This window comes from Perognathus longimembris, unplaced genomic scaffold (genome assembly GCF_023159225.1).
Source record: "Perognathus longimembris pacificus isolate PPM17 unplaced genomic scaffold, ASM2315922v1 HiC_scaffold_140, whole genome shotgun sequence".
Classification (NCBI taxonomy): Eukaryota; Metazoa; Chordata; class Mammalia; order Rodentia; family Heteromyidae; genus Perognathus; species Perognathus longimembris.
In genome coordinates this window covers 35,152-44,432 of record NW_025956397.1, presented here as the reverse complement: position 1 = coordinate 44,432, position 9,281 = coordinate 35,152, and the positions used below count along the sequence as shown (strand labels likewise).

Here is a 9,281-nt window from a genome sequence, read left to right as displayed (position 1 = left end):
AATCCTTGCTTAAGCTGTGGCTGACGCCCGGCAACTGTTGCCCGAACAAGGACCAGAGGAAATCATCGCAAGGACTTCTCGCACAGAGAAGCAAGCAGGTAAAGGGACCAAGAAGTGTAGTAGCGGTGGTGGGGGTGGGGGGGCTGAAGTGAAGGAAATAGAAAGAGAAAAAGAATAAGTAAAAGGAAAAAGGAAGGAGATGTAAAATGAGTGCGAAACACGAGTGTTTCTGAGGGCACATAGGACCATCCTGAGGAAAAAGAGCTGTAAGATTAGTTCAAAGGGGCTAGAGGAAGTTGTACAGAATCTCTGCCCCTGGTTCCTGGAGGAAGGAACAGTGGACTTGGGGTATGGCAAAAGTTTACCCGAGAATTAAAAAGAAACATAAAAATTAGAGGAAAACATTGACATTTTCTGTTTGGAAAATGATTAGAAAGAGTCTGGATACTGATCACCAGATTGAAATTGTTTCTATAAAATTATTGTGTGAGAAGAACAATAAGCAAATCTGTGTATCAATTGCAGTGGAACAGGGCTGTCCATCAGAGTGTGAGAGTGTTAGAAGTATAAAAATTCAGTGTTAGTCTTTTGACACTCTGTGTAACAAAGACAAAGACCCTCCAGGGCACCGAGCCATGCCCAGCCCTGTGATAAATGGGGAAGGTAAATGCCCACTGCTCCTAATTCAGACTCCTCCACCTATGTCTGCAGGTCAAAAGGCTATATTGACTGCAACGGAGAAAAGGGAGGGTATTTCCAACTTTTTCCTGTCTTAGAAAACAAAAGCAACCGGTAATATGGTATTTCACGTTTTAAGGAATTGAAAGAAATTATGAGTTCTACTATGATATATGGGGCAACTGCTCCTTTCACGTTATCCTTGATTGATAGTTTGGCTCACCAGATATTGTGCCCAGAGGATTGGAAGACAATTGCTCAGGCTTGCCTCAATGGGGGATATTATTTGTTATAGACTGCAGAATGGATGGAAAGGTCTGATGAGGTGGCAAAATACAATAACCGCAGCAACATATCTCTAGCCTATGACATGCTGGTGGTTGCAGGTAGATATTCTGATGTTCAACAACAAATTAATTGCCCAGAAATTGCTTATGGACAAATTAATGAATGTGCAACTAAAGCCTGGAGGAAGCTTCCTACTTCTGGGGCAAGGACAGATAAGTTATTTAAGATCAGACAGGGGCTAAATGATAGTTTGTCAAGCCTTTGCCTCATGGGACAGTAGGGTTGGTGTTGAGCAGGTCCAGCTGGACTATGAAAGGCATGGTTGTTTATCCAGGTGTTATTGCTAATGATTACATGGGAGAAATTAAAATTATGGCTGAACATCTGGTTTCTGTTTTGTGTTGTCTTCTTTGTTATGTGCTATTTGGTTTTAGTGCATTTATTGTCTTCTGCTTTCAGCTTCCCTGTGCTCTCTAAGTCAATTTCCATGTTTCTCTTTCTTTTCAACTGGCCTTCTTTGTTTTGCTTTACTCATTCTTCCTGTTGACCACTACTGGTGCCTGCCTTTGCCTACCAATTCATGTCTCTTCATCTCACCTTCATGATGAAGCATGAGAGCCCAATTTCCTATATGAATTTGTACTTCCATACATTTATAACTCAAAGTACTCTACTAGTAGGAAGTGGTAGAAACTAGAAGTTTAGGCCTAACGGAAAGAATTTTGTGACTGGAGATATGCCCACGAGGAGATTTTATGTTCTTGACTAGCCACATAGAAACACACATTTATCTCTCTCTCTCTCTTTCTCTCTCTCTCTTTCTGTGTATATATCTCCTAATATTTTGTCCTTGAAGGCCACATGAATATCTTATCTTGACCAATGGCTTCTCCATTATCCCTTTAGGATGTTCTTTTTCACCACAGACCTATAAACAGCGAGGACAATGAACCATGGCCTGGTCTATGCATCCCACTCTTCAACAACATGACTGAAGTCAGCAGCAGGACAATAATTGGTTCCTCTTGACCAGACAAGGAGTTTTCATTCATCATATAACCTTTCTCAGTTGGTTTTGCAGACACATATTAAGTTATTGCATTCATGTTTGGTATTCTGAAAAGATTGAGGGGGATTATTCCAGTTATTCCAGATATGAATTCAGATAATCTGTAGACACTTACAACCTTGAAACATTGTTTCTCTCTCATGATGAAATTTCTTTGTCTTGTCTAGTGAGAATGAGGCAATAGCAGTGGCAGGCCCATGTGCAACATTTGATGAGTGTTTGGCTAACATTCTTCACTACTGTAGTTGCAAGGAATCACTCGGTTGTTACACTCATTCATACACACAAACATGCATAGTCATACACGCATCAAGAACACTGGTAATACCAGAGAGGTTTACACACCTCCATGAAAATGTGTCCTTCTGGTTGACTCTACACACTATACTGTGCTTTGACATAGAAAAATATTCTGACAGCAAAGTCAAAGACACATACAAATATCCAAAAAATCTGCAAACCAACATTTGGTACCTGAGCTCAGAATACGTCCCATATGCTGCAGACATGGAAGCGTATTACCAAAGCACATAAATGGCACAAAAATCTTCACCATAACTTTCCATACACATCCACACTCAGAGAATAGTTAAGATTTACATAAAGTCATGTGGGAATATTAACTCTAGTATGGGAATCTGAAATCGCTAAGATAAATGAGAGCACAATACAAGAGAAAAGACTCTGCTGCTAATTGCTATTGTTGCATTGAGGTGTACCATCAGCAAAATTGGGATAGAACGTGCGATTATTTTAAGAGCATACATGCATGGGAATATGCTTGGTTCTACAGGTTTTTGTGATGTTTGTGATGGACATTCAGTTTATGTAGATGATCTGAAATTTCACAAGGGCACTAAGGTTAAAACCAAACAGCAAAAGTATTTATAAATTGGAATATCTCTGGGAAAATGTGTAGAAATCACTTAACAGAAAGAGAATAAGGAGTGAAAGTATACAGGAAACTATCCATGTTTGAGTAATCTATACTAGGAACAAATTTAAATCACATGCTAATCCCATGATCCAAAAAGCAAGAAAGCCAGTGAAGGAGGGCAGGGATTCCCCTTAGGTCCAGGAATTTTTGTAAGTTATGAAACAAATGCCAGAGGCCTTTATACTGTGTCATGGGTGGTGTTAATTTCCTGTGACCATATTCAGCAGCCACAGGTGTTGTAGGCAGAAAGGCAGGAGCCATTGACCACACAGAAAAACAACTGAAGCCGAATTTAAAGGATCTGTTGGAGCCCATGAACAGGACACACAGCAGAAAGAATGACAAAAAGACCATACCAATGAGCAGCCTTAGGAGACCAAGCTGGAACAATCAAGGTGTTATGTATGAAAATCCTTGAACGGAACTCAGCGAGTGAATGCCCAGCTTACGAGTGCCTAAGGATGTCTACTGATAAGGCTGGCATCCAAGTCCCCATTGCACCTGAAGCACACGGAGGCCACCATGTTGGGAATTACTGGTGTGTGGGCCCTGGATAGAACAAAATGTATACTTCAGGATGCAGGAGACAAGGAAGATGAGGTGTCTCCAAAGATCGCAAGATGAGATCAGGCCATTATAAGAAAAACATGGAAACAAAAACTTGTGTGGGTCTTACTGGCCCCTACCATATGCAGTAAGTGCAGTGATGAAGGTTCTGTTAGCAAAGCAGATAAGGAAGAGCCACAACAAACCCTCATTAAGAGCATATATTGGATGCACATGTGTCCTATGGGGCGAATTGCAAGGACAAATAGTACGCTTAGCCAGAAGACCTAACGAATTCACACCAGTTCATCAAAGCAAGGTGGTCAAGTCTGGGGGTCACATTGCCCACTGCTAGTGTCAACTGCAATACATGAGTTCCTAAGTATGTTGGCTATAATAAACATTTAAAAATGTGTGACCAGGTTATGTCTCTGTGGCACAGTGTGACCCTAGGCTAATTTCACAGTATCCTTGTATTACCCACAGGGATAAATATGTCCAGCCATGATGTAGGAGCAGAACACACTTTGCGCCCCTGTGCAGAGCCATCACAGGAAGTCCTGGTAAGCATCTGGATTCATAGGGGATTCATTTTCTTCCTAAGGCCAACAGAGAGTATATTAGAGATGTCTCTGTATCTGAATAAGAGCCAAAGCCGAAGAGCACTAGAGTGGGAAGGGTACAGTTCCCAATTATCCCGCGATACTCCTGACATACTATCCTTCCTCTGAAGAGTATTTGCAGACTCTCTTATAGCATCTGTGAGTAGGGAAATCTCCTTGGCCATCCTCACTGGCTCGCAAAACCTCAGGGAATGAGTGAATTTTGTACAGGGTCACATCTAGAGGTTAATGCTGCATCCAAGCATGCAGGTTTTCTCAGAATAACTAGGAAAATTTTCTTTTGCTACCTTGCCAGCCTGGAAAGCAGAATATTAGGTCCATCACTCCAGGACAATGATTCTACATTTACCTTTTGCCACCGTTACAAACTTCCAGAGATTAGTGATGCCTAGAGAATCAGCTCTTTGTCATGGACAACAAGTGTTTCCCCAGCCACAAAGTGTGCTTTGAAAGGTCATTTGGTTTGGTAGGGAATGTGATCCTACTATCACTACTTCCTTCACCTTGTAGTTTGTTTCTGGTATTATTCTACAGTTTCTTCTGGGAGTCTGAGAATGTAGACACCATGTACCTATAGCATTTTATACCATCGATACAATCTTCACAAGTTCTCTTGGAAGCACTCATGGAGACTGAAATTCTGATCTCGGGTCTCTCTGTGAATCATCACTAATGAGGTTGGTGTTCATACCTTAACAGTTGGGGTACCGGATCTAAAGCATCCCCTGATCTGAACACCCATCTGAGATCACCAGGGTGCCACAGCACTACTAAAGTAGGGAAGAAAACAGAAAAAGGAATGAAACAGTGAGGTGGGGAAGAAGCCAGAGGTGGAACATGACCAGCCTGTTGATCTCAGAAACAGGAGGTATCAGGCCATATGACAGAAAGAATAGATATGAGCACAGGGACACTGTAATGTAACATGGCTGGCATGAGGAAGCATGGCCAGCGTGAGTAAGGAGACTGGTATTGGGAAAGAGACAAACACAAACCTTTATAGCCTTACTCTTTATTGCCATTACACCCATACTGCCTGTTCCCCTATCCACTCTTGCCTGTCTCACCTAGGTCATTCTTACTCCTCACAGGTATACAAGGCATTGTTTGCAGTTCTTACTTATTTCTGAAATGATAATACAAATCTTCATTGAAGATCTGAATAACTCCAGAGGCTGTTGATGCCATGAAGGAAACAGGGACAGTGCTCTATGTAGCCCTGAAATGTTTCAGGACGTACATGTGTATTTCAGACAGTAGAGAGAATGGAGAGTGGGGAAGGAGGCTAAGCTTCTGGACCATACTATCCAACTATGGGAGAACCTCTACAGATAACATTGAGGTGGAGCAATTGGCATAACTTCACATAAGCAATGTTGATTTTAGGTTCAAGTGCAATAGGCAGAATTCGGGGCCTAGCCTGAAATGTCTCTCCAATGTCAACAACCTCCACCCTCCTTAACTACTGTCACCAACCTTGCCAATTCTTTCCTAAAAGGGGAAAAGTGTTCTAATGCTGAGCTTCAGCTGGAGATATGTCTCCCTCCTCTCATTAAACTGTAGAGGCAGACTCTCCAACTGACTTTTAGAAACAATCATTGCAAACTCACAATCAGAACCGAGTTGTTTATTTTCCCATTCAAATCCTACATATATTTGCACAGAGTCAGACACATATGACCGTGTGGATTTGTCCCGAATTATCAATTCACATTTTATCACCTGTCTGGCCCTCTGCATCCTGTCTTAGTACCTGAAGTGAGTTCCAGGGTTTTTCTGTGTTGACCTAGCTTGTCTCCTAATTCTGAAGTAGTGCTTGTGATGAACACATGTCCCAATGAATTTAGGTAAAGTTGGATGCTCCATCATCTTCCAGTCAAAGTCCAGAATTACCCTAAGGAACACGAAAAATACATACTGATTACAAGTATATAATATAAAGTTGTTTTGATACTTCTGGATGCTGGCTAAGACACAATAACTCCCTTCTAACTCTAGATCTTCTGATCTCAAGTCTCCAGTCCATGAGGTAAAGTCCATTCTCTATCACCCCTTCCCCACTATCATGTCGAGGATTACACAAGAAATCTCACAAGTCATGATTTACCACAAGCAAAATTATTCAGACAATGGTGGAAATAAATTTGGGAGAGCCAAAACTTAGGAGATGGGAAGAGGGTAAGAAATGGGTTTACTTCTCTTGGAACTCTGAGAAGGACAGGGTATTAAAGATTCAGCTTGGCATCTACCTGAGTGTCTCTGTACGTTACCCATGCTTCAGCAGAATTAGTTCAGCCTTAACCAGTTTTGCACAGCTGTCCTTCCAATTTGTTGTCTCTTCCAGAGGCCCTGGAGGAACTGCGTTTGGCCATCCTCTTTTAGTCACAAGCCTCAAATGTACAGGTGTGAAGTTAGCATTTAGGTACCTGACAAGATGGACAGCATGTACTAGCTACCCACCTATATATCCTTCTTCTTTACCCCCTCTTCATGTGCTTTCATCATCTTGTAGTAGTGCAATGGATTGAGCCACAGGTCTTTTCTGATGATCTGGTAAAGTAAGTAGGTAAGGTAAGTAGGTAAGGCAATTAGCTCAAGGTTCACAGTCAGCACTCAGCAAGCCAGTGAACCAACCAACGTCACAGATGGCTTGCTTTGGCCTTTTGTAGTACCTCAGTGATCCTGTTTGAGCCTGCAAAATTGTGGTCTGTAAACCAGTTGAAGAAGTTTGGGCTCTTGTTGTGGTTTCTGTGACTGTCAGCTTCAATTTTATAATACTGACGCCACAGAATGGGAGTGGAATGGCACAACCTATATCCTGCAAGAAGACATGATAAGAGAATCCAAGTCCTGTTGGCCATTATCAATTCACAAACTCCAAAAAACACACTGTGAGCAAATTCTTACCAGTGATATCCACGACGAATTCCTTAACAACCACTGCATTCTGGAAGTATGGGTTATTTCTAAAGTAAAAGGTGATTTTGCAGGAACTCTTGGGATGCCTGAGTTCTTGTACCTACCAGAAGAAAAGGTAGAAAGCTAAAAGCCCTTTACAGGTAACCGGCAAGTTCCTGTTTGGAAGTGAGTTCTGTTCGTGACACTGTATAGCCCACCAAGATAAATGCCTTGGGTACTCACTTCCAAATTGATCATGTAGCTAAGCATGTCTTCATCTTGGTCACTGATCATTGCTGACAGCTGGGGATGGTTCACAAACTGCCTGGGTCAAGGAGCCTTCAGATGCTGTGGATGTGCTAGGTATAACCACTTGCATTGAAAGCAGCAAGTGATGTGTGAGGCTAGTGTCTTCCTAGGTACTCCAATCTCCATCTTATTCTAGGCCAAGGAATATCCTAAATAATAAGGTAAGCTTAGGATTTGCAAATTGAAGACGACCTGAAGTGAGCTCTGTTGTATTCTGTTCTCTGAGTGATGGGGACCAGATTTTACAATCTCTTTGTCTAAATGTCTTCTTTCCCACCTCTTTCTGACCGTGGCATAACTCACACCCCTTTCCCATAGCACCATTACAAAACTCTTCTCCAATTAGCAGCCTATGTGGCAACTTCCTTGTGCTACTCATTGTTTCTATGACTCATTGTCCCTACAACTCCTGCCTATACCAATCTCTAGCCTACATTATCCATAGTCCTCTTCTCTAGGGACCCTAGCAGTGTGATGTTCCAGATCCTGTGCATGCAAATGCCTCATAAAAGGTCCACTACTCGAAAACACAGGCTGCAAGGCAGTAACAAGTAAGATGCCTAAGGATACAGTTTGGGCCCAGAAGCCAGGGATGCCCCGGATGTTGCTGCTTCTGGAATCCAGGAGAGTCTTTTGCCTCTTGCTCAGATTCTGTTTTAGGCGTTCATGAGCCTTGGTGGCTTGGTTATTCACTGGTCCCAGATCTAACTGAAGAGCCTGCAATTCCTTCAGTGGTGGCTGTTGAGAAATAGGTTTACCGTTGGCTAACCATTGCTTCCTCCGTGCTTGTGATACAAATTGTCTGAAAGGTGCCTCTAAATCACCCCCACCAGCTTTTTTGTCTCCTACTCAGCCATTTTATTCTCCTGCTGCACCGGCCCCACAGCCTTGCTGTCCAACAGTGGCAGCACAGCCGACTCTCCAGTGCTCCATGTAGTCTCCACGTGCCCTGTACCTTTCACAGGGATCCTTAGCCTGGCCCAACTGGACCTCCATGAGCAGCACGCAGGTTCTCAGAAGGCGTTAGCAATGCAGCAGTTTGCCGTGCATTGCCTTCCCGCGCAGTCTGTGCTTTCCATTCCCGAGGGCAACCTCTCCTCTACCCGTGGGACTTGCCCACTCTCCTTCCCTTCTGCCTATTCTGCCTCCTTTTCCAGTGCCCTTGCTTCTCCCTCCCTGTGTGCCATCCCGGGAAACCATCTCCCCTCCCCGTGAGCCATTGTTCTGCTTACCTCCCTCTCTTCCACCCCACGAGCCTACTCCCCTTCTCTCGTAGCACATGCCCCCCCTCATCCTGGCATGGTCACTTCCTTCTTGGCCTGCTCTGCACCCATAACCCTACCCTGGGTGCCAAGGGCTTTCTCTTCTTGCCTGCCACGAGCTTTTGCCCCCCGTCCTCCTCTATCCTCTAGGCTAGGCCTCCCCTCCCCGGAACTCGGCTCCCTCCCCCTCCTCCGTTCCCATTGCCAATATTCTCTCACCACTGGCCCGCCGCCTCCCCACAGGAAGCGCCCCCTAGATTACCTCTTCCGCAGGTGGAGGAGTCCCACATTCCTGTCTACTCGCCATGTCGTCCTGCTCGTCCTCACCCCAAGCTTGCTCCTGCAGAGAGCCACAAAGCAGCTCGGCCTCGGGGAACCGCCCAACCACGGACTGTGCTGGGGGCGGGACAAGCGCCCTGCACCGGAAAGCAATTAGCTACTTCCGCCTGGGTCGGGCTCCCAGCCAAGACACGGATGGCACCTAGTTCCGCGTCATTCCTCCAGAGGCGGAAGTTGAAGGGGTGCCAGGTGCGGTGGGTCCGCCTGTAATCCTAGCTACCCCGGAAGCCTGGCCCGGATGGCGGGCGATTGAAGCCCGGCGGGAAAGCAAAGTCCGCTCCTGACACCATCGGCAGTAAACGACTCCCAAAACACCCCTAGGTGACCAGCTT

The 9,281-nt window shown here is 44.4% G+C and overlaps 1 protein-coding gene across 1 annotated transcript; it reads right to left on the bottom strand.

Annotated features, from left to right (window-relative positions):
• Positions 1-4,066: 4,066 nt before the first annotated feature.
• LOC125344524 (testis-specific Y-encoded protein 9-like) lies at positions 4,067-8,917 on the bottom strand. The gene is made up of 7 exons (XM_048337032.1): positions 8,873-8,917; positions 7,919-8,086; positions 7,283-7,360; positions 7,049-7,160; positions 6,814-6,959; positions 6,623-6,691; positions 4,067-4,117 (listed from the first exon to the last, which is right to left on the bottom strand). The coding sequence occupies exons 1-7, from the start codon at positions 8,915-8,917 to the stop codon at positions 4,067-4,069; spliced, it is 669 nt and encodes a 222-aa protein (XP_048192989.1).
• Positions 8,918-9,281: the final 364 nt, after the last annotated feature.

Excerpts from the sequence above, each read along its gene's own strand:
- LOC125344524 (XM_048337032.1), bottom strand. The coding sequence starts at position 8,917 with ATGGCGAGTAGACAGGAATGTGGGACTCCTCCACCTGCGGAAGAG. Across the intron at positions 7,161-7,282 it reads GCTACATGATCAATTTGGAA|GTACAAGAACTCAGGCATCC; the intron begins GTGAGTACCCAA and ends TTCTTCTGGTAG. Across the intron at positions 4,118-6,622 it reads TGAAAGCACATGAAGAGGGG|GAAGAAAATGAATCCCCTAT; the intron begins GTAAAGAAGAAG and ends TGTTGGCCTTAG.